We start from the raw sequence: 26,491 nt of genomic DNA, 5'->3' as shown, positions 1-26,491 counted from the left end.
GGGTGACACGATTATCAGCCGTTGTATCAGCGCTGAATAATGAAGTAACAAGATTAATAGGGAAGAAACCATCCGATGCGATTAAAATGAAATCCGTGACTTCCGAATCTTCAGCACCGAGGAGAGGCAAAGAACAAAAACTTCCGGATAGAGTAAGGGTAAGATATTTATACCAGCCCGGTGAACTCGAAGGAGGTCTACGTCGCGCAACCGATCCCATATGGTCCCTTAAGACGTATATCATTAGTCGATTGGTTACGAAAGAAGGAGAGCCTATTCTTTATTATCTTCAAGATGGACCGGGTAGGGCATTTTTACGAGAAGAGTTGTTCATAGTTCCTGACGATACGGTATTACCACCATAACCATAAGCATAGGTAGTTACACCATCATTATCAATCCATCTCTTTGTATCTAAGGCGGATAATGATGTCTTGTTCATTCTTAATCCATATATCCTATGATTGTAACTTCTTAAAGAGTTCATCTTTTGAGAAGGGTCGAAGCAATTATCTTAATGGTACAGTGACATTATAATGAGTCAATGTGTATTATCTGAAGCTTTTCAGAAGTCACCCATCCCACATCCACCTCAATTCAAGACGTGTCCCATCTATCGTACTACAAATCCCACCACATCAATTTCACAACAGCAGGACTCGCTACAATACGAGACCCACCAAACTCACTACAGAACGAGACCCACCCAACTCACTACAGAACGAGACCCATCCAACTCACTACAGTGCGAGACCCACCCAACTCACTACAGTATGAGACCCACCCAACTCACTACAGTACGATACCCACCCAACTCACTACAGGAGGTGTCCCACCCACTCACTAAAGTACGAGACCCGCTCAACTCACAACAGTACGAAACCCATCCAACTCACTACAGCAGTTGTCCCACCCACTCACTACAGTACGTGACCCACCCAACTCACTACAGTACGAAACCCACCCAACTCACTACAGTACGAGTAGTATAGGTAATGGGGGTTCTGCCGCAACTCCACTGGAGCTGGATTTATTACCTATACTGCTACTACAGGTGGCATTTTTTATGTCAAAATGATGATGCGATTCAACGATAGTCATAAGTTGTATTAAAAGAAACATCAATATCAATTAATAATGGATAAAATTTACTATAGCCCACGAGGATATTGGAAAGGTGTAGGAGCAATAAAAAAATTAGCCACCGCGGCTAAGGTATCTAAAGATGTGGCCAAGGATTGGTTAAAGAAACAAGCGATGTGGCAAATATATTTACCGGCACCTCGTTATATACCGAGGAAGAAGTTTGACATTTTTACAACGAATGAAGTTCATCAGGCTGACCTCTTGTTTCTTCCCCACGATAAGGTAAAACACAAAACGTATAAATACGCTTTAACAGTAGTGGATGTGGCTAGTCGATACAAAGAGGCAGAGCCATTAACCTCGAAAGATTCAACAGAAGTAGCTAATGCACTGAGCCGCATATATAAACGCGGACCACTAAAATGGCCTAAGCTATTTCAAGTAGATCCCGGTCGCGAGTTTATGGGATCGATAACTAAACTGTTAACAAAGCACAATGTCGAAATCGTCCGTGGTGAAAGAGAGGCCCACCGCAGTCAAGCTATCGTCGAAAGATTTAACAGGACATTAGCGGAACGTTTGTTTGGCTATCAGTATGGGATCGAAATGAAATCCGAGCGATTGAGATCAACCGAATGGGTGACACGATTATCAGCCGTTGTATCAGCGCTGAATAATGAAGTGACGAGATTAATAGGGAAGAAACCAACCGATGCTATTAAAATGAAATCCGTGACTTCCAATCTTCAGCACCGAGGAGAGGCAAAGAACAAAAACTTCCGGATAGAGTAAGGGTAAGATATTTATACCAGCCTGGTGAACTCGAAGGAGGCCTACGTCGCCCAACAGATCCCATATGGTCCCTTAAGACGTATAACATTAGTCGATTGGTTATGAAAGAAGGAGAGCCTATTCTTTATTATCTTCAAGATGGACCGGGCAGGGCATTTGTACGAGAAGAGTTGTTCATAGTTCCCGACGGTACGGTATTACCACCATAACCATAAGCATAGGTAGTTACACCATCATTATCAATCCATCTCTTTGTATCTAAGGGGGATAATGATGTCTTGTTCATTCTTAATCCATATATCCTATGATCGTAACTTCTTAAAGAGTTCATCACGTGTTTGAACGTTCTACCATTGAATAATGATTCTTTATACTGTTCGTGTTTGATATGCTTTTTTACCACATACTTCTTAACACCCTTAGCTTTTCTTATCTCTCCATTATCGGACTTTTTTATAGAATACATCTTAGGTCTTAATCCTACATACTCCGCTATAGGAGTCCCAGCACATTCATCCTTCATCTTACCTAACACCTTTTTATTTACTACGCTGTGCAGTGGATTATCTTTTGGGTAATCGCTCGTGTCGTACATATCTATTTTTTCTGCCATATCTTTATACACATCCTCGGTTTGTATTTCCATCAACAAAGAATCTGTGTCGGTATATAACACCTCGCATCTATCGCCGTATTGCTTCTTAAGTTCGTTGTAATAAAAGTCATACATTAAGTGTTTTGACAAGTCGAGAATACTCATACCGACGTACACCGGTCTGTTGAATTTTATATTACTTTTCTGCATATGCAACGCGGCTAAGTCGTTATCGAATATCTTGCTTCTGTTAAAAGCCTGACTGGCTATGAGTTTCCTGAGTCTTTCTTCCTCATTAGATCTGACTAATTTAACATCAACACGCTTCCTTAGATTCTCCATAGTTTTACCGAATACCGAGTTATTCATGAGCTTATATAGATTCTTTTCGAAATCGCTGGTGGCTATCTTTCTTAAATCTGTGTTCAACCTTATATAGGGCTCCATCCAAGGGCTTTGATCAAACTTAAGAACTCTGTGTATTTTCTTAAGTTTCATACCTAACGATAGATACAACTGGAGATTTCTGTAGTGAACTATATATTTTGTCTTATCCATCAAATTTGGTACGAGTTTTTCTACGTTAGCTAACCTATTATTACCCATCAATGAACGTTGATATTCCGACATCCAGTCTTTATTAACCATTAATCTTTCGGGAGCTAGCGGATAACTGTTATGGTCTTTATGTAAGGAACTCGGATATTCCAAGTCAACTTCTAGTATGTACCCTTTATTCTCATCATTCACATTGATATCATTCACATTGACCCACTCAAAACCACCCGTGGGTAAAGGTTGACTCATAGCCCATCCGTACAAATTGTTAGCGTCGAGATATAATATGTGCGTGTCGGGTTTACTCGGATCATATCCTTCCACTAATTTATTATTAGCCTTGGAATACCTTTTGGCCGCCATCGATATAACCCCTCTTAATCCTTTCTCAATAAACAAGTGCATATCGTAATCTGTGAGTAGTTTTAGTTCTACGCCGGTCTTCTTCAACAATGCATCCCACGATAGTCCGGGACTGGAATAGTACCATGCCGGGTCCAAGCCGTATTGTTTTAAACACGTCTTTCTAAATATCTCGAATATATCAGCGAGTAACAGTACATCGGTTTTTAAGTACAGATCGTGATAATCACCTAAATTCTTACAACCTAATTTATCCCAGACCTTAAGAGCGTGTTCATAATCGGCATCTGTTATTCTAGATTCCGTTAAGTTACTATAGAATGATTCGAGGGGTGGTAATTCAGTTTCTTCGAATCTAGACCAATCATCCATATATTCGTAAGGATATACACCTTTTCTCAGCAGCAAATGACGAGTTATCTTATCTGTATATTGATTTGTTATAGCGAAGTCATCGGGATTGTTCGCTTTAGCTAAATTGTCCAGGGAAGATAACAGAAACTGTACGGAGTCTATGAATCTAAGCCCATTACTTTGCTTTATTCTAGATTTCCCATCCTTGTCCCTATAATGTATAGGTTTAGTCAACGAGAACGATATGTATTTTTCCATATTGTTAGGAATGCACGTTAAACCGCCGTCGGTCTTTGAGATAGCTTGCATAATGAGATGTGAATCATATCCTCTAAGGTTATGAAACACAACGGGGATGGGTATTGTTTGAGCATTCATTTTTAGTTTCAAGTTACACTCGTTATGAGCGGCTCCCCGATAATTACCCGTGACGTGACAATGATCTCTTACGGAATCCCCATCCAAGGGTTTATTACAAACGTGACAACTCGTTGACTTCTTGTGGGCCCTCCAATCATCTATCGTCAAACGCATGGGTTTCTTACACGATAATTCTTCCCTGATTATTCTCTCTTCATTTTGTAGATATTCTAGGAACTTTCCAGCTGCATCGGGACCTCTGTAAATCACGGGAGTGTTTGTTTTCCCATCATACCTTACAACTATATATCCAAACCCACAAGGAATATGTTCTTGAGTTTTGTACGTAAAACTACTCTCTTGATTATTATGGTTGGTATTTTCTATGGGCTTGATAAGCGCTTCGAAGTCGGCGTAAATTACGTACGGTACTGGCATTTGATTACAATAATGTTCAAATTTTAATATATTTTTTCCCTCTTTAGGCATATCGATCCTGATAGCTGTCTGTCCAACACCTCTACAGTCTTCTTTATGCGATTCTAATAGATCTTGTCTGCTGTACCCATGCAGGCATCTTTCGCAGAAATATTTCTTTCCCTTATATTTAGTTTGATCGTATAGCACCCTGTTTAAACTCTTTATCCACGTATAATGATATTTACAATCTTTTTCGATCAGAAATGAATTGATTCTGGGAATATGTTCCGGAGCGGAGCTTATCCTGTGTACAACAATTCCTTTAGAATGTCCGAAAACATTTATAGCTAAATTATTTTGCTTTTCCACCTTATCAATTTGTGATATTGGTGTAGGTTCGTCTATACCATTGAAGTTGAGTCCATCGTTTTGGGGATAGCTAGAAGGTCTGTCCGCATTTTTGTCTACGGGGAACAATGCAGATCTTATCATCATTCTTAAACAATCATCGGATTTATTTTTTACGTTAATTATGGCTTTTTTCTTCTTATAATACGGGGGTAAATCTATATAAGATCCACCTTTGAAGGGCATATAATTCGCTATATCTAAATATAAACTATCGATTCTATCCACACCCCAACCCGAACCTCTATTAGTCCAGCGTTCTAAAGTTTCCTGTATCCTCTGAATTGATGTATCTAATGATGCGTTTATAGTATCGGATTCAGTTATAACTTCTTGATTGCTACGGAAATATGGTTCGGTATATTCGACGCTATCGTCTGCGTTACTTTTACTCAATGTCATTTTAATCGTCAGCTGGTATTTTATACTTTGTAAATCATCTAATTCCTCGTTAATTTTACTCGATATGATGGGCTTAATATCGTTAACATCCATGTTGGAATTAATATCCATCTTCCAACCTCTTAGATATTTACCAACGCCGGCGGATGTGGGTACAAATATTAATTCTTGTTGTTGTTGATTATCATCATTATTATGTTGAATATCATCAACATCATCATTATCATCTAGTAAAGCAATCAATTCAGCTCTTCTCATTCGAGAATAACCTCTCAGCCCACTGTTTCTCGCTCGAACTCTGAGTTCTCTAACAGTCTGGGGTGGTTCCAAACCGAGTAAGGTAATCAATTCAGCTTTTCTCATTCGAGAATATCCACGTAGACCACGTTGCTTTGCCATAGCTTTTAACTCTCTGACAAAAACCATTGTGGTTGAATGGTATATGCAAAATGATTCATTTGTCTAATTGGTATGTTTTCATATATCTAAATACGTATCCTCCCCAACCTATTCCTCTCATTGATGTAATCTCTCTTCCTAGCATAAATAATCTGATTCCTGACCCTATCAGCACCGTGTTTCTTACATAAACAATAATGACCTTTGACCCCTATCCCGCATTCAGAACACTTATAGTTTATGTGTCCACGCTTGATGTAATAATTGTGTATACCGCAGTAAACATCAACACAGCGGCGGTTACATAGAGTCGTCTTCCCCATGAGTGTAAACTTGCAGTTATTCATGGTATATACATCTATCACATCATTTGTCTAAATGCAAATCACATCTACACTAGGGAATAGCTGAAAATCACTACTGCGGATAAACCAATAATAACAAATGCGACCTCTCGGTCTTTCTGAGCCTCTGACGGTGTATAAAACTGACTCATTGTTGGTCTAGGTATTGGGTCGAGTTTTTTCCCATAAACGAGGTAGTATTCGTGCATGGCAGATTCGACATCCTTAAACGTTTGAATTGAATGTCCTTCCTTAATCAGTTTTTCATGAATAAAGTCTAATCTCTTCATTCTCTGCTGCGTATATTGTAACTGAGCTGCTTGGTATTGTTCTAATGCTTTATTATGTCGTTTACGCTCCTCTTCAACTTCTTTAGCGTTTGATTCCCTCATACTGGAAAATAAATAATTACTCCCCGAAAAAGCTAGAGCATTAACAACAGCTCCACCGACCATCATCGCAATTGATGCCATATAAAATATTCAAATGTTCAATAATATAAAATATTCAAATGTTTAATTACTTCATTATGTCTTCCGGGATAAGTCCTTGTTTGATGAGCATATCCTTCGTTGCCATTGCTAATCCAATATCCAGAATCATCATACCTATATCAAATCCATTAAAATCTAGCTTGGGAGGTGTGGCTTTAGTAAGCATTTTAGCCATACGGGCATAGCCAATGGCCAAGCCGGTGACCACCGCTGAATGATACGTCGCGTTTACCAACATTTTACCGTCTGTAACTGGAGTAGTCATGCTTCTTATAGCATTATATGAGGACTAACCTCTAATTGAACTTGTTGTTGCGGCGGGGGTGACGTTTTCTCTTCTCCGGTCTTATAAAAGAACCATACAGCCGCTATACCAGCAACTCCTACTAGTGCCCATGTTTTAATCGGATTTGAATTATTTATTAATTTTGCTTTGCGCGCCAGCCCTCCCTTCCTTCCTGCAGCTATTTTTTTGGGGTTCTTAGTAACTCTAGCTTGTTTTTGTGTTTGTGGTGCATTCACTTGTGGTTCATCCTCATTCACTTGTGGTTCTGTTTCCGCAATCTGTTGTTGCGTTTCCGTAATCTGTTGTGGTTGCGCAATCTGTTGTGGTGTCACCTGTTGTGGTTCCGCAATCTGTTGTGTCTCCATTTATATTATTAAGTGGGCACGTATGTTTAAATTGACAATACCTAGCCGTTATTAAAGCTGTGGTGAGCGGAGCTAAGAACATTCCGAATCTATGATAAAACTCACAGCTCACTGAGCTTATAGCGTGTTCGATGAATGGGTCTTTCTCTAGAGATTCGCATAAATACATGCGATGTTCTGCCGGGATGGGGAGAAACGTACTAGCTACGACTGTGTATAGTTGTAATATAGACGACCCTATAGTTTTAGTCATGGTAGCTCCCAGTCTAGACTCGTAACGCGCGTACAGTTTTTTAATCTCTTCGTCGGTCATGTTATCAATTTTTTCGATGGTATAATTTTCTCCCAAATATTGGGAACATTTTCCACCGGCTACCAAAGCCGTGAGTCTTTCTCTGTGTTTATCTGCATGTTGATGTGTATCTACATCAGGCTCAGATTCTTTGAGCATTTGTTCGATGAGTTCGTCGCATTCCATAATGTAATACCTAAGGAGATATTTAAGTCTAACATAATATAATATGACGTATCCAATACATCCCGTAATAATGAACTGTTGCGAAAGAATGATGATTTCGAACCACATTTTATGTAATATTAACCGCTAATGTTCAATTTGCTACATTTTGCTACATTTTGCTACAATTTTGCTATATTTGCTATAATTTTGCTATAATTTGCTATAATTTTGCTACATTTTGCTAAGCAATTGCGTAAGCAGCTGGTTGATCGGTTTTTAATACGAGTTTACAGTGCTTCGTTGCTGCTAACACTTTTCTGACTTTATCACGTTCATTCTTGGTATAAATGACATCATTTTCGCGTAAACATTCCTCGAATGAATCTCGATCTTTGCAATGAAAGAGCGCTACCCATTTGGTCTGCTCTCTGAGATCTTTCAGGACAGAGTTGTATTTTTGAGTAAGTACCCAAACGCTATGTTGAGTATGCCGACCGGAGAATGCTAAATACGAAAGCATATCTTTCTTTTTTGTTAATTCTTTACTCGCGCTGCAGTCGTCTATTACGAAAAGGGTTGATTCTCCTTTGTATTTTTCGTGACATACTCGGAGACAGTCTTGTAAACGATCGCCCGGATCGACTCTGTGTATTCCGTCATCATTCATTACCCAATCTCTCGATAAGTATGTTTTATTAACGCTTATAGTCGGGCACAGAATAATAATATGATCGAAAACGTCCCGATAATGACTTCCTAAAATATCTAGAATAAAGGCTGCCCGTTTGCCCGCATATGATAGCGCAGTGCGGATCTTTAGGTAAAAGACTATCAATAGATCGCTTGCACGAATCTCCCATTTTGTATATTAAGTTGCGCATCCATAATCACGTACAAATATATGTTTAATTTACCATCCGCTTCGAGGAGCTTCGTTATCTGTATGGTGGCACCCTCGCTAGCATTTTCTATTCTCCTCCCACTGCCGTGTAATTGGTCATCGTCCGTTGTTCGCATGTCGAGCCATAGCGCGTACTTCGAGGTGAGGTATTCACCCATCGATACACTCCCGAGAGACAAATCTTTCACGACCGCGTTAACTTCCGGAGAGCGTTTTATAGAAGGAAGTTTTTTAATCTCATCCCACTGTTGATGCGATAGCATTCCTTGGCTATATAGTTGATTAGGAACGCCCTCGATAGTCAATTCTACTTTCGTAATTTTGGGATTGTAGAACTTCTCGGTATTTCTTTTAAACGCATCGGAGGGGTCCTCGAACAACATTAAAATACCCTTCAACGACCTCGTGGGGACGTTTAGATTGATATTCCACAACGTATCTTTTTTGTCCATCGTGATCTTTCGGTGTCGCAGCACGCGATCGTACAAAATGGCTAAACTTCCCGAATACTGGTTACGAATTTGTCTGGCTAATTCGGGATCCGTTATCATATCGTACTCGAGCGAGATATTGTCAATGGAATAGCTAGCATCTACATTAGCGGATCTGATTACTCTACCGTAGTCGTTAAAAGTGAGTTCGTATTCTAACCTATCGCCTAGGGATGCTTGATAAAATGGCATGTGGGAATCTAGTAATTCAAAGTCTAGGGGAATATAGAATCGGTTACCTAATGCGTCGGCAACGGCCTGATCTTTTACGATGGTACCATCACCATTTTCAGCACCTACGCGCAGTCTCAATGTGTTCTTATTACAAATTCCTTGGTACTGTAAGTTTTCCCGCTCTTTATCCGTTCTCCAGAGATCCATGTAACAATAGTATACATCGCTATCGTCGATACTCAAAACCTCATTACCGCTAATTTTAATCGCGATTTTCTTAACGATAGCACGACCTAAGTTCTGAACCGGCTCCCTGTTAACGTCGGTAGAATTCAAAACAATCGTAAATGCTAGTCGGACAGTTCCCGGAACTAACACATCGTGTGCGCCGAGATTAGGAAAGCGAACCAGAAGCGTTTGATTCTGATCGATGGTACTAGGATTATTAGTTATAGTTACAGACTGACGAATTGCTTTGACCCCTAATGGATCTCGAAGTCTGCGTTGTGGGTTTAACTTGCGTCCGTATTGCGAAGACATTGTTATATTGAAAACATGTACCCTATGTTTAATATAAAAATGACTGATTTTGATATTAATGACTTAGATCTAAGTACCTTTGGTGACCCAATCGAAGATACTGATGAAACCAGGTTTGGTGACACAAATCTTAATGATGAAATTTTACAATCAACCGTCAATGATTATTACGATGCATTAAAAGATGATAAAAATTATGTTACTCCAATCGGTCGTGAATATTCAAAGTTTGAGATAGATAGTAAAGGAATATTGCGACTGCGTGGCGCTCCGGATATTGATCTTATGCATTCTCGTACTCGTAAGCCCCTAGCCTTGTCTACGATAGCCGCTAAAAAAGGCATCGGCTTTGTTCGTGATGAATTAGGTTTTGTAGACTACCGACGACTTTCCGCGAAGACTACTAAGGCTCTTCAGACTATGAGGAAAGAACTCGTTAATACAGATGATTTGGAAGCAGCCTCGATGGTGGCCTCAGACGGACTCGGAGAAATCTTAGATACCTATTACGATAATTCAACGCATTCGGAGTTCAGTATTAGGGAATTACGAGGTCTTGACAAGGCAATGCAAACTATGCGGGGAGAACTCATCAATAATATAGCCAAGCTATCCAAAATCGACAAACATATAGCTCAAGAGAAAACAAAACTCGAACAGGCGGGCGATGAATTCAGTAGACGTCGCGTTGCTGAAAGATTGCGTAACCTAGAAGAGGAAAGATTGGCCCGCCTCGAAGCGGCTTCCAGTAATAGAAAGGCACTTCGTTCGCAAATCAGTCGTATTCGAGAAACTATCGATCAAGTCCTCAACGATGATACTACACTGGCCGATAAAATTAAAACATTGTTCAGAGAACAGGGAATAACAATTGCTAGTATTTTAACCGCGTTGGGATTTATTATATCGACTTTGACTCTCTCATTAACAGGTGGTAGTACAGGTGGTAGTACACCGCCTAACGATAAAAACGGTATAAGAGAGTGGATAAAAAAGCATTTAAAAGCATTAGGTTCAGCACTGGGAAAGCTAGCTGAGAAAGCCGCGGCCGCACTTCCCGGTATAATAGGGAGTGTTGTTTCCTGGCTATTGAATTTATTAGCTAAGACCACCACTTGGCTTAGTCAAAACTTGTGGGGGTTGATCGTAGCAATTGCAGGGCTGTTGTACGTGTTCGCTAAGAACTATTTAACCAAATCATGAGTAAACCAACCGAGACTCCACCCACTACAAGCGCTGTTTTTTCATCGATATGTTGTTGATTTTTAGACACGGAAGTAGATCGGTTTAGAGTCCGGTTAAATCTTTCGACGATAGCTTGACTGCGGTGGGCCTCTCTTTCACCACGGACGATTTTGACATCGTGCTTTGTTAAAAGTTTAGTTACCGATCCCATAAACTCTCGACCGGGATCTACTTGAAATAGCTTAGGCCATTTTAGCGGTCCGCGTTTATATATGCGACTCAGTGCATTAGCTACTTCTGTTGAATCTTTCGAGGTTAATGGCTCAGCCTCTTTGTATCGACTAGCCACATCCACTACTGTTAAAGCGTATTTATACGTTTTGCGTTTTACCTTATCGTGAGGAAGAAACAAGAGGTCAGCCTGATGAACTTCATTCGTCGTAGAAATATCAAACTTCTTCCTCGGTATATAACGCGGTGCCGGTAAATATATTTGCCACATCGCTTGTTTCTTTAACCAATCCTTGGCCACATCTTTAGATACCTTAGCAGCGGTGGCTAATTTTTTTATTGCTCCTACACCTTTCCAATATCCTCGTGGGCTATAGTAAATTTTATTCATTATTAATTAATATTGATGTTTCGTTTAATACAAATCATGACTATCGTTGAATCGCATAATCATTTTGGCATAAAAAATTACCCCTGTAGTAGCAGTATAGGTATATGAATCCAGCTCCAGTGGAAGTGAGCCAGAACCCCTATTACCTATACTACTCACGAGTGAAATTAATGTTTTAAGTTCCGAGCTTTAGCGAGGAACTTAAAACATTAATTTCACTCGTGACATATTTTCCGTAATCACTCGTACCGCGTGGGTTATTCTATTTATTACCCATATTCATATTAAAGACATGTTTCAAGAAAAAAACAATCAACTGTCGCCGATCAAGAATCAGCTGTTTTGTATCAATCCGCGTAAGAAAAAACACTGTCCACTCATTCCAACCGCATTACTCAATTAACGTGTTGTTACGCGTGAAAAATATAGTTCTGTTAAAAAATTGTAAAGATCACATTATTGCAGTTATATTTCTGTCCGATTTACACAGCGTACACTATCTAGCATTGATAAAGAAGACAGGTTTCCAAAAAGGTTCATCAGGTTTTTCAATCAAAGCTTGTTTTGACAAGATCTCGTCACTGACAGACAGCCCCCGTCGTGCATAGGCAGATACATGCATTTCACATTGAGAAGAGGAAACACGGAAAACCTGTCAATTTTTTTATGTGTCATTTGACAAAAATGCCAAAACCTATAACAACAACATAGATGTAATGTACAGAAGTCTTGTTTGTTAGAGAAAAGTTACGAAAAGAAGCTAAACTTTGAAAAGTACGATTGCTGTCGCAGTGTCGGAATGAATGACCCGACTTGACCCAGATATGAGACAGCCGAAACCAGGAATGACAAGAGAACCGGTTACAGTTTAATCCGGACAACAAGTTTAATTAACATCGTGTGTGATTTGAGACAAGTGTCACTGATGGGAAACATGTGCATGTGGGATTTCAGGAGGATTTGTCAAACGCGGAGTGGACACAGTCAGATGACGGGAGTTTGTTGATATTTTGATGTGATTCATAATGGTCGAATACCTGTTGATAGACAAACACGGTATCTGGAGATTTGGTGCTAAGCTGTCCGCATTCACGGAGTTCATTTAGTTCAATATCGGACACAGGATCAGCTCGCTGGGGTAAGTTTTCCTTTCCTTGTATTTTTTATTATTTTTGTTTTGATTTCAAAACCTCCGAGTTCAGCAAAGTGCGTCGATTTTGCAACCAGATGCTGGTATTCATGTCGCTAAGGTAACACTCTAGGCTACCCTTCATCTCCTTCAAAGTAGACATTTCGAATTCTGATCTGTCTGATGTGCATGCCGAAATGATAAATTTGCAAATAATAATGTTGCACCTTTCCTGTGTCATTAACCCTCATAGTCATAATTATGGTCAGCGGACGTCAGTCAGAATGCATACCGCTCAGCGCCGTACTTTGCAGACGTCGCGGTTACGAAAAACGTATACATTGTATAAAAAAGTGTCACGTCCTCATTTCTTCACACAACGTTACAAAATTGTACGAAATAGTGTATCTTTATAATGTCTTTCGGAAAGTCTAAATGTCGTTGCAAAATGAATTTGTTTTTATTCTCATGCCATCGTTGAAAGTGTGAGAAGTCATATTTTTCGTGCTTTTCTTACCTTTATACATTTGTGAACTAGGTTCATGTCAACTTGTCAAGTTTAGACTTTGTGTTTTCATTTTCATTGGCAGTTATCGATGCCATCATCGTCCACAAAGGCAAACCTGTCTATACAAAGTCCGGTTTTTGGATTCGGGTGGTCGAAAAATTCATCACACAGCAAGCCCTCTAACACAGACGCAAACCAGGACTTGGTGGTGATGATCTTGGCGCCCTAGAAACAGTTTCTGGCAACATAAAAAATCTGAATCTTGGAACTTCAATCTGGCCATATGCAGTTTTGACAACAAAGACATTAAATGTGTTCAGAGGTTGAATTATACGAATAACTTTTCATGTCAGTCAGATCTCCGTCCGCTTTAACGAGGTCATTTACTTTGACAGGTCTCAAATGGCCAGCCATGTTTGTTTACAAACGGGGACGTAGTTTTGGTTTTTACTGTAAAATGAAAATCATGTGAAATAAAAGGAAAAATTGATAATGTGAAATCATGTTGTTAATATGAAACTATGTGTCTTGTCTTAAAAATCTCGAATCAGTGAGATTGTAGCACGTAAAACATCTGAAGGGAAAGGCGTGGATTTGTGAATGAATGGGATGAGAAAAAAATAGTTCCGTTGTCCAATGAAAATTGATCTTTGTTTACTTTATTACCCATGTGGGCTCAAATATGCAGTGTAATAACTTTTTGATATTTGCACAGTGTGCAATTAGTGATTCTCGAAGCTGATTGGTCAGTGGAACAAAGATCAATTTTCATTGGACAACGGAACTATTTTTTTCGTAACGTACAATTTTTTCGTACAATTTCGTAACGTTGTGTGAAGAAATAGACGTGACACTTTTTATACAATGTATACGTTTTTCGTAACCGCGACGTCTGCAAAGTACGGCGCTGAACGGTAAGCAGGCTGACTGACGTCCGCTGACCATATGACTATGGGGGTTAATGACACAGGAAAGGTGCAACTAAACATTATTATTTGCAAATTTATCATTTCGGCATGCACATCAGACAGTTCAGAATTCGAACTGTCTACTTTGAAGGAGATGAAGGGTAGCCTAGAGTGTTACCTTAGCGACATGATTACCAGCATCTTGTTGCAAAATCGATGCACTATGCTGAACTCGGAGGTTTTGAAATCAAAACAAAAACAATTAAAAATACAAGGAAAGGAAAACTTACCCCAGTGAGCTGATCCTGTGTCCGATATTGAACTAAATGAACTCCGTGAATGCGGACAGCTTAGCACCAAGTCTCCAGATACCGTGTTTGTCTATCAACAGGTATTCGACCATTATGAATCACATCAAAATATCAACAAACTCCCGTCATCTGACTGTGTCCATTCCGCGTTTGACAAATCCTCCTGAAATCCCACATGCACATGTTTCCCATCAGTGACACATGTCTCAAATCACACACGATGTTAATTAAACTTGTTGTCCGGATTAAACTGTAACCGGTTCTCTTGTCTTTCCTGGTTTCGGCTCTCATATCTGGGTCAAGTTGGGTCATTCATTCCGACACTGTGACAGCAATCGTACTTTTCAAAGTTTACCAACTTTTCGTAACTTTTCTCTAACAAACAAGACTTCTGTACATTCCGTCTATGTTGTTGTTATAGGTTTTGGCATTTTTGTCAAATGACACATAAAAAAAATTGACAGGTTTTCCTTGTTTCCTCTTCTCAATGTGAAATGCATGTAGCCTATCTGCCGATGCACGACGGGGGCTGTCTGTCAGTGACGAGATTTTGTCAAAACAAGCTTTGATTAAAAAACCTGATGAACCTTTTTAGAAACCTGTCTTCTTTATCAATGCTAGATAGTGTACGTTGTGTAAATCGGACAGAAATATAACTGCAATAATGTGATTTTAACAATTTTTTAACAGAACTATTTTTTATCACGCGTAACAACACGTTAATTGAGTAATGCGGTTGGAATGCGTGGACAGTGTTTTTTCACACGCGGATTGATACAAAACAGCTGATTCTTGATCGGCGACAGTTGATTGTCTTTTTCTTGAAACATGTGTTTAATATGAATATGGGTAATAAATAGAATAACCCAATCGGTACGAGAGATTACGGAAAATATGTCACGAGTGAAATTAATGTTTTAAGTTCCGAGCTTTAGCGGAAATACGCTGCAGTCGGAAAGCGCACGTAAAATCTCCAATATGAATAAGTAAGTATTATAGAATAACCCACGAGGTACGAGTGATTACGGAAAATATGTCACGAGTGAAATTAATGTTTTAAGTTCCGAGCTTTAGCTTCTAGCTGCCTTAGTAAACATACTTCATCTCCACTTTTTTAGAGATTGCTTTGTCATTGCTTGATAAATGTGTCTCTTTTTACATTTTCCATGAATACGACCTGTTTACCCTAATCAGAAAGTTTTGTATTTCCGTTCAAAATATACTCTTCAAAAACAAAGAAACGCAATACGGATATTTGTGGCCATAAAAGCAAAATTAGCGGACCGTGCAAAATGAAGCGGTTCAATGTGTTATTGTCTCGGTGACAAATTTCCAGGATCAAAATGATCACAACAAGGACATGCAAACCAATAGTTGGGAAACACGTACGATTCGAAAAACCGCACCAGTGCATTAACAAAAGGGCCATGAAGCTACACGTACTGTGCGTGCAGCAGCACTATGAACGGTATTAGAGTGCCGGTTTTTTTTATTGCCTGGCATCTGCTTCAATCGAACAGTGACAGTTCAACAACATGCCAAGATTAACAGAAGTACAAAGAAACAACGTCATAGGCCGCTTGCACTTAGGGGAATCCCGATCAGCTGTAGCCAGGGAAATTCAATGTAGCACCCAGCACCATCACAAACCTATGGTATCGGTTTCAACAGTATGGGTCAACACGTGTTCGGCCTAGGTCGGGACGACCAAGAGCAACCACCACATCCGACTGCACCACCTACGAAAAAGGACGACCACAGCCACCTCAACCTCATCCCAAATACCAGGACTGCGTAGAATCTCCGACCAGACCGTATGAAACCGTTTAAGAGCAGCAGGTCTACGAGCAAGACGTCCTGTTCGACGCGTCATATTGAGTTGACAACACCGTCAACAAAGTCTGCATTGGTGTCGTCAACACAGGGTATTGCCTCAAGAGCGATGGAGAGATGTCTTGTTCAGTGACGAATCAAGATTTCCCCGCCGTCGAGATGATGGAAGAGAACGGGACTACAGACGTCGGGGAGAACTGTGAACTGCGAACAAGACAACGCTCGACCGCATACAGCACGGATCACAAGAGCCTGTCAACAAAAAACAACGTTGATGTTCTCCCCTGGCCTTCCAGATCCCCAGATCAGCAGTTGGCTTTTGCTTTGCAGGCCGAGTAGGCTTCCATTCCCCTGGATGTAATTCGCATACTCGTCTCCTGCATGGGCAGGAGATGCCAAGCCTCTATCGATTCCAACGGGGGACATACGCGTTATTGATGGTAGCTCACCTTCACCTTGGACATTTCCTATGTACCGATAACTGAGATGACTACAATCACCAAGTGTTCTCTCAACAACATTTTGGTTCAATATATTGTACGGTTCCTCGTTTAAATTATTTTACTGCCTCAAACAAATCTGACTTTGCGTTTCTTTTTTTTAAGTGTATATATTCTACAGATGTTAAAGTGGTCTTTGATTCAGCTATAAAAAGGGAAGAGTTACCAAGCAATCTAGTTGATAGAGTCCTGGATCCAACGATTGTGGCGCTGGCAACAGCGTCACTATCCTTGGATCGAATATTGGTTTAATTCTTTTTTCCAAGAGGCGGAATAAGAGACGATTTCCTATTATACAGATCCTCATAAAGGGAATTAAATACACAGTTGTATTTAGGGTTAGACTCATTAGAATATAGCTTTGTGATATGCTGTAAAGATATTTTAATGCGACGTTGTTTAAGAGAGGACTCATCGGCTGTCAATAAGAGAGGTTCAGAAAGATCCAAGACAGATTCTTAGACCTTGATGGTTGAGAAAATCTAAAAGTTAAAGATTACTTTTACAGGCTCCACCACAGATATTGGAGCCATAATCGAGTTTAGAACGGATGAGTGATCTATACACGTGAAGAAGGTTGACTGGTTGCCTCCCTACTACGGCTGTAAGAGTGTGGGGGCGTGTGTCATTCTCCAGTAACTTCGACACATTGAAATGAAGATTTACTTTATGCAATATTTAGAAAGGTCGAAGGTCAATTAGATCGTTTACGAAAGCATCATCTACGAAGATGTTAGTATCCTCGACGTAGATGATACTTTTTTTTTCAAAATTATGAACTTAGATCTTAGTATGTTGTAACTTTATTTAATATATAATTCTTTGTGGTAACTATATCTAACGAGAGTGGTGGGGTCTTGTTGTGGTTCGCAGGCCACTCAAAAACCTCACCACCAAAGAGAGACATGCCATGACTGAACTCCGTAAGGATAACACGATCACCTTGACAGAAGCTGACAAAGGCAAAGCAACTGTAGTCATGAACGCCCCAGATTTCCTGCAGCTCGCCTGACACGACCACCAGTATCACTATCCACAAAGACCCCGCTGTTAAACAAGGACGTCAACATAACAATATTATATTTTATAGAGTTTCTGCCTATATCACTAGCAGCAACGTAATGCACATATGTGTTTGTGTGTGCGTGTGCGTGCGTGTGCGTGTGTGTGTGTGTGTGTGTGATTGTACTTGTCTCGAATTAACAGTGCTCGATCACTGAGATATCAAGCCTCAGTTTAACATCGATACCAAACTCCAATGCATTATACTGACTCGAGTCGACCAGTCCTTGATACATCTCCTTAATGCCGGTTGCAGACAGGGTAACAATAATGTACCATTTAAACGCCTGTCAGTGTGGCGAGCCGGGGATCAAACCTCCCGCTGTCCGGGCTGAACGTGAGAGGAGGATGACATCACATATACAGTCATGCCCCGCTTATACGGACTTCAGATATCCGGAAACCTTGGTTCCCGGACGATTTTCATGCAAAACGAAATAATTACTATATAAATTTACCCGTATATACGGATATTCTGTTTCCGGAACCGGATGGTCATTTTCATACAGTAAACATTGAAATGCACAAAAAATTGTCCCACTAACCCGGACAATAAACTTCCGCTCAGTTATACGGAAATTCGTTTATACGGACGAATTGTGAAATGACGCGTGTCCGTATAAACGAGGCACGACTGTATAGAATGTTTATCCATGTCCATGTATGGGCAAATTAGTGAAATTCATCATTGAAAACTTAATTATTGATCATAACCTTCGCTGCCTGGTTTGTTAATGTTTTCTGCGTAAAATATCACGACGCTGACCTAAAACATTTAAAACTGGTAACTTAATACACATTTGAAGCTGTCCATTTTGACGACAATAGTTTATACTTTTTTTCTCCTGCCAGCTTTTCTAACTAATATGACCTTACTTATATCAATATTATTTCTGCTGTTGTATGTCATAATTAAAGCACTCGTGAAAATAATGTTTGTACTGCTTACTTGTAGCTGTCGCGTATCCTCTGCTGTGGGCGATATATGTGCTCTGTGCCTAGGTCCAAGTGCTGTCTAACACGCATTATATTGCATGCATGAAACCGAGGCTGATAACTCAATATTTTACCTGCTCATGCGCAGTTTATATTTGACGAGTGGAGGAGACGGACGTTTCACCAAAGGTAGCTGTAAACAGGTTAGTTTTCATGCTAGACATGTTTTAATATATTTCCTCAATCTACCGTTCGATTGCAAAGCACAGCCGTTTGTCAGATGGAGTTTGTGTTTGGTCAAGCCTGATCATGTTCATCACACAAAACTATTCAACAGGTTTACTATTTTCTAGGAGTATGAACCTAGGGGTTTTTTCAGATTGTTTAAGACAGTTGACCTCCCATCGGGTTCGCGCTACTGTTGGTTATTTTACAATGTCATAATATATGCTGAACATCAAACTATGTTCCGAGTTGCATATTCGATGATTTTGTAAAATGTTTTACGCAAATGTATTTACACAAAACGGAATTTCTCCAACACCAACCTGGTTAACAATATGCCTCAATTACCAGGATGTCAAATGTTGCAGCCAGTCCAGCGACATACCAGAGCATGAGAACGTATGGAAGAAGCAACATGGGTAAGTTGGAATACGTGTGTTTAGTATTGTTGCACGTATTACTTTCATTAAGCACTTTCAAATTACTTGGCACAAAAACTCGAGGCAAAAGTATGATGATGACCCTTTTGCCTCATTGGATGCATGATGTAAGAAATGATCGCTTTTTAGACATCGTTGTGGAAGTTATCATATGTGTTCAAATAAACGACAAGAAGATTAAAAAAAATTACAGTAAGGTCTATTGGACTTGATACAATGAAAACTGATATTTGTATAGTGTGGCTAAATGTAAAAAATGTGTGACATATTTGAACTAGAGCAATGATTCTATTCAAGCTGATTTTCTAAGATGTAGATAAAAAATATAAAATAAATGGTAACAATAGTATAAATAGTAAACATTCACCCTGGTTTCGAACTTATCATGCATATTTTGATTTCGAAGTTCGAAAAAATAAGTCCGCCTTTTTCACTTCTTATAGCTGTCCTGGTGTACTTGTCACATCAGAAGTTCAAAACGTGCAGGTGTAACAAGGACTAAAGGCGAGGCTGGGCATTTCAACATGTCTGATACTATTCATACCAGTATAATTGACATTTTCAGTGCCCCAAAGAGGCACTAAATATACCCAATCCTCTATACCCAAACTATGTGATTACAATATATGAGCGATTTGATTACAACCACAGTTTCTGCTAGAAGTTCAGTGTCACACACGAGTCCTCACCAAAACCAAAGTAGTTTTACTTCTGTGTTCGGGAATTAAGGTCCTGGTGTCCAAGTCAGCACACATGTCCCATCAGAAGGTTGATGACAAGCAATTCCCGTCCCAATCAGAGTTATATTGAATAATAGTATAAAATACAATAGATAGATATCACATTTTTCTTGTAACAACATCCTATAGTTGCAACACATGCCTCCTATAACGAGAGGCCAATGTAACTTTCAGCATTTATCTTGTAGAGAACATACTGAGAGCAAATACTATCACCATCCCGAGAAGCAGTAACGCCGGACATCTAGAAGATGAATTCGTCCAAAATGTGATACGATACAGAGCGATGGGATTGAAGTTAAAAGAGGATTTCCCCGCCATTGTCATATATCAAGCTTCATCGCGTATTAAAGATGAAGAGGAAGTCATTGTTGACAAATTAAGGGGTAGGTGATTATATTCAAATATATCGAGTGTGAGTACACGTGCACCTATGACAAGGAGAATAAAACAATTCTGAGTACACATACTTGGAGAAAGCGTTGTCATCTTTATTTAAAAACAGCCTAAATATATAATGACTATGATAATTGTTCATGTTAGAATTTCACACACTTTGAGTCTTTGTTTATAAATATAGATTCTGTCATATTCTGTCATATTTCTCCCTCAGGTTTGCCTTCAGCAATTCTTATCATTGCATCAGTCGGAAAAGATTCTGAAGTAGGCATCGACCTTCCAAGCGACTTGAATTCTACCGTCAAACAAACATTGCGCCTGTTTATCAAAAATGGACACATTCTCCCCAATGATATGGACAACGAACACACGTTTCACTGTGTGCTGATGCATTGCTGTCAACCGGAGCCTGTCTGGTGGACGTATTTGACAGATCATTGGAAGAAAATCGCCATTGCTGGCGGTGTCATGTGTTTGCTTATTATAATAGTGGCACTGATGATACGCTTTACTTAAAAGAAATCTTGCTTTGGGAACGATCAGCTGATGTTCTGAGGTGAGGGGGACTGGTATTTGTTTAGATAAATTTGTTCTAGCTCCAATCGCCTTCATTATATGCACTGGGCATGTCGTAAAATGTCCTGTAAAATGTCCTGTCCCCTCCTCGAATGGCGGATTCCTTAACTGACACAGCCCCTGTAATGCGACTGTGTACATATTGTCTTGACGGAGCAAACGTCAATCAAATTTATGTAAATGTAAATTCGTTTAAAAATTGCCTATCAAGGATAACCCTCGAAACTACATATGACTGTAGTCATATTTGAATAACAAAATATACAATAACAAAACAACATCTCTCATCCTGGACAATTTTCACGCAGAAGCGTTACGGAAAGTATGTGGTGCAGTTCCTGGAAAACGTTATGATAGAATTTACTGTGAACTGAATCAACTTCCTAAAGTGAAGGAAGAGATCGCTGTACACAGCCTTCTCAAAAATGTTTAACCATGATAAAGGGACAAAATATAATCGAACAGTGATCTTCAGCATGACAAGCGAAGGCTTTAACCCTTCTTTGATGGGGCAGCATTAATAGAAGCACGTTGTTACTAACCCATTTTGTCTTCTGAAAATAAATATATTACATGAATTTATGTTGTTTGTTTGTTGTTTAACGCCGCACTCAGCAATATTCCAGCTACATGACGGCGGCCTGTAAATAACCGAGTCTGGACCAGACAATACAGTGATTGACATCATGATCATTCACGCAATTGGGATATGATGATATGCATCAACCAAGTCAGCGAGTCTGACCACCCAATCACGTTAGTCACCTCTTACGACAAGCATTGTCGCCTTTTACGGCAAGCATGGCAACCTATTCTACCCCGGATCTTCACGGGTATATATTTATGTCTGTAATGATTCTAATGTATTGGTGACGTGTTTGTGTAAATAAATCACGTGAGCCACGAGGGACATTCTTTGTGTGCGTGCAAATTTTTATGGTTTCATCTAGATAGCTTGCAGCATATAGACATTCCAACTACAGGCACTGTTATCCTGGTACACTTGTTTACTTTTAGAAACAGGACACGCAACCTTAATGCATGAAGGGCCGGAGTCAATGCATAAAACGCCGCCAGACGCGTTCCTGGGAATTGTCAATATCACACAATGGAACACTTGCACATCATTTGTATTTTTTTTAAACAAAATCAGTAAACGCACTATCGTGTCACTGGATTTTCTGGTCCATCCCTCAGTTGAATGTCTGGTTTGTTTACAGGCCGCATGACAGAAGTTCTGCTGTGCAGCGTCAGGCAATAATTACTTACATTTTAAGGCAAATTGTATGAATGTACATACATACAACCCTTGCAACACATAATCCTGTGGGGTTGGAGGAAGAATAGTCTAACACAAAAGAAAGTATGGTGTCTTTTCTAGTCGCCTGTGCAACATCTCTTCCGGTATACCTGTCACATTAGAGAAATAGCTGATCTATATGGAAGCATATTTGTGCCACTATCGAAAAAACATATCATCTACGTAATATTTCAGTGTTAAGCAGATGAAGTTGTTAGACGGCGTTATTAGTCATCAAATGACATATTTGGATTTATATCCATGTTTGTACGAACGTTTTGGTCATACAAAGTCATACAATATGGAGCGTCATTCATTATGATGAATTGATGTTTTGATTTTGTACAGGTGAATAGGTTAAGTCAAAATGGGGCGTAGTTTGAAAGTGTTATTCAAAGCCAGTACAAGTGAATTGGTTACTTAAAGTAGATATGGAACGTCATTCATTATCACAATACATAGGATGTGTTATATTCCAAGTTTGCACAGATGAATTGTCATTCCAAGCCTGCATGAAGCATTATTCGTTATAAAAACACACAGGGTGATATTTCTCAAGTGTTGTACATTTGAATTAACCATATAAGGATTTGATAGTTTACATTGCTTATACTTTCATGAAGCATCGTGACAAAATGCGGCCGCCTAAGACATGAATACCTGCCATATATATATCTATATATATGTGTGTGTGTCATTTTTAAACCGATGCGACCAATCTATACCCAAATAAGGCATTAGTTATACACGCAGGCCATCTCCTTATAGGGCAGCGTTTCGTGATCATACTATCAATTCTCCAGGAAAGCATTCGTTCCCCGAGAATCGCTAGACTTGTCTAGACTTTCAAACTTAGTCGAACTTTGTGGCTCTTGATATAAATATAACAACAATAAGGCGTCAGCTTAACCAGTCGTGGCCAACTCGTGCAATGCAGGGACAAGCCCAGACACGTGCCCCCCTCGAAGTTTCCATATTGGCGTGTGAACACGAGAACAACTTTAAACAACGATAACTCTTATTCTAATCGCTTCTTGTAGTGAAATCTTGGCGTTTCTGCAGATCTCGCTTATTTATTTCGTGACTGAATTTGTACTTTCATGGACAGCGTTAACAAATAGTATGCACATTTTGTATGAATTTATTAACATGGGGAAAATGGACAACGTTTTACAAATAATTTATCACGTTACATGCGACATATTAAGGACTGGGTGTAGTGAGAACTTGTGAAATAAGGGGATACTACAAACTAACGGATCATGTTCCAACATCTTAAACCTGCCAAGGCTAAAATTGGTAACACGCCTTCGATATAACCCAGGACCAGCAGCTCTTATTGTGCTGGTCAGATAGAGTTGGACAAACACATTTAAGGCGTTAATACCTTTATCTGTATTTATGGTTATGTCTGTCACCCACCCTTATTAAATCACGCGTACCACGTATACTTTCGTGGCACAACAGCAATAATTGTTCAACTAATCTTCTTCATGCTAAACTTCACTCACACAATTAAAATCGATGCCTCCGTCAAAATAAATCATGTACTTCTGTCGAGGTTCTAAGGTTCGCAATAACACCTTTATCGCTTTCTTAATCAGAAAATAATATTATCTATTGTAGCTAGGTTAGGACGACAGTCAGTCGCACATCCGTCTGTGGTTGACAAATAAACTCTCTGTTTATTTACTCAGGTAAGAAATGTTGCTCTCTTGTTCTATGTTAACTCTTATCTATACGCTGTTACCCTTGGCAAATTTGCCAGTTCGTGTGATACTTTTGAGTATACTTTAGATAGTCTAGTTGTAATACTGCTGTGGATAGATTGTGTCAGTTCTGTGTAATTTCATTAGGGGTTTTATTTTGGGATATGTATTGTGACTAACATAGCATGTATCTTGTGTGAATGCGCACACGGGTAAGATATTAGTTAGGGCGTGTCGGGTATAGTATCTTCAATGATATCATCAGTTGTTGTATGTTGTATAATAATCATCCTGATATGTATAATCCAGTATGTATCAGTAGTTGTCAATTTTTTTCTATATCACGTTCATCTTATGTCCTTCGTATATATGCACTTCTGTATTTGATTGTAAACATTATCCAGTAATTGATTACAAGCATTCTCTAATAATTCATTGTAAGCATTCTATCGTTGACTGATGATATAAATGACTCTTGCGTGTATGATAAACCAAACCATGATTTAGTCATGAATCTGTAATTGAGGAATCCCTATTATTTCAAGCAACCTGTACTTATCTGTTCAGTCATCTCTTGTTACTGTAATAAAGGTATGTAACCCGCATATATGGGTAACCTGGAGAACCAGATAATCACCAACATACAGAATTATAGCAATTAGATCCGTTTTAAACACTGTCCTAATTTTGATACTCATATGACATCTACACAAATCCATCCGTCAATATGTCAATGAAGCAAAGCTAAACATTGTTGTTAAAGCACTAGCAATGGCTAAGGAAAAGTGAATTATTTTCAATACTCGGGATTTTATTGATCAAAATACATATCCTGATCCTTGGCTTGCGCCGTTTCGACTCAGGGCGATCATCGAGAAGGGGACGAGCCTTGTTGTAGGTCACAGAAACATGCTGGTGGTTACGAATGCCGTTAAACATGTCCTCCACACATGAGGCAGTTGTGTTCGGCCCTAGCAAAAACTATCAAGGAAAGCAGAGCAGTCGCTCCCCGAGATTTATACGTTGCAAAAGTTGACATGCACGTATACACACTTCCATGAGATTCTTACGCGACTTTTGTGTTTATGCAATAAAGCAATTAGTCACCCGACCCTTGAAGAAGGTAGAACGAGGGTTTCCTTTTAAGGAAGACTTTAGTGATTACATCGACCCTTGTCGTGGCTCACGCGGAGAGGCATCATGATGTATGTGATAAAGAGAGGTGTCAACAAGATCCACATTCGCTTGGGTCCAAAATCCAAGGAAACTTTGCGAGACTGGCAGCTCTGTCCATCTCCAGATACATTTCGTCGCCTGAGAACCACTTTTGACCCAAAATGATGTATTTGCATTTTCTTTTCAAATGGGTGCTTTTCTAACATTGTTGTAAATTTCATGAAGCCCCTGTTCCTGGAAAGTAGTTTTTCAATGATTCTATGTCTAAAAAATCATAAGTTATTCAGAACCAGCCTGGTCTATGTCCATGTCAATGTCCATGTGTCCAATCAATTTCTTGACACAGATCATGTGACTAGGAGATAGGAACGCATAGTTCCAGAGACCATATGATATGGTCTCTGATAGTTCCAAGTCATTTGGAGATAGATTTGGTTATCATTTATCAACTGTAGAATGTGAACATTGAGAGTGATTTTGTGATCTGTCAGCTACAATACTGAATTATAAGGCGATGACTTCTTTACAATAAGCTGTCTAAATATGTCATCTCTCCATGGGTGAAAACTTTGGTCAAGTATAATCAGAATACGCAAATTGAATTTTCTAATGGAGATCGATCTGAAAACAAAATGTCCTAACTATTTGGATACTCTTACATAAAAATAACATTTATCTGTAAAAGATGGATAAATACTTTTGATTAAAAAGATTATCAATTATTTTGTATTTGTTTGTTTCATGTAAAATAAATGCATGTTGTTTTATGAATTAATATTATACAGCACTTCAAATTTTAAAATATCATTTACTCAAAACTTATCAAAGTGGAGATAGGACATTATGGTTCTCAGGTGACGATTTGTACATTGACTGTAGAGGAAGAAATATCTTTACACCTACGCATTTTGTTCACTGTTCCTGAGACGACAGGTTTTCATTTTTATCACTCGCCAGTAGTATAGTATCAGTAGGCAGGAGCTGGTTTTGGTAGACCATGGTAGACCACCAGACTGAAAGAGCCCCCCAGCCTATCGGAGCGAGCGCAAGTCACGTGGTCGGATAGGATGACTCATGCATCAACAGCGCGTCGGGAAAGGGTGGGGAATGAAAGGTGTGTGTTTACAAGGCAGAAAAGAA

General features: G+C 39.4%; 2 protein-coding genes across 4 annotated transcripts in view; one reads left to right on the top strand and one right to left on the bottom strand.

Annotated features, from left to right (window-relative positions):
- LOC139463770 (uncharacterized) overlaps positions 1-18,882 on the bottom strand; it is a 41,473-nt gene extending 22,591 nt beyond the window's left edge. Inside the window, exon 1 of one of the 3 annotated variants that reach the window (XM_071245058.1) lies at positions 18,800-18,882. The gene's annotated coding sequence lies outside the window, so the exon portion shown is untranslated. Of the gene's footprint in view, positions 1-18,792 lie in introns of all 3 variants that reach the window. The other 2 variants (XM_071245057.1, XM_071245059.1) reach the window with 2 other exon arrangements.
- Positions 18,883-18,945: 63 nt separating this feature from the next.
- On the top strand, positions 18,946-21,702 carry LOC139463775 (uncharacterized). The gene is made up of 4 exons (XM_071245066.1): positions 18,946-18,989; positions 19,363-19,430; positions 20,380-20,577; positions 20,805-21,702. Exons 2-4 carry the CDS (start codon positions 19,364-19,366, stop codon positions 21,104-21,106), a joined length of 567 nt encoding a protein of 188 aa, XP_071101167.1. The 5' UTR covers positions 18,946-18,989; position 19,363; the 3' UTR covers positions 21,107-21,702.
- Positions 21,703-26,491: the final 4,789 nt, after the last annotated feature.

This window comes from Haliotis cracherodii, unplaced genomic scaffold (genome assembly GCF_022045235.1).
Source record: "Haliotis cracherodii isolate W230 unplaced genomic scaffold, xgHalCrac1.p SCAF_16, whole genome shotgun sequence".
NCBI classification, from domain to species: domain Eukaryota; kingdom Metazoa; phylum Mollusca; class Gastropoda; order Lepetellida; family Haliotidae; genus Haliotis; species Haliotis cracherodii.
This window is presented reverse-complemented; position numbering and strand designations above follow the sequence as displayed.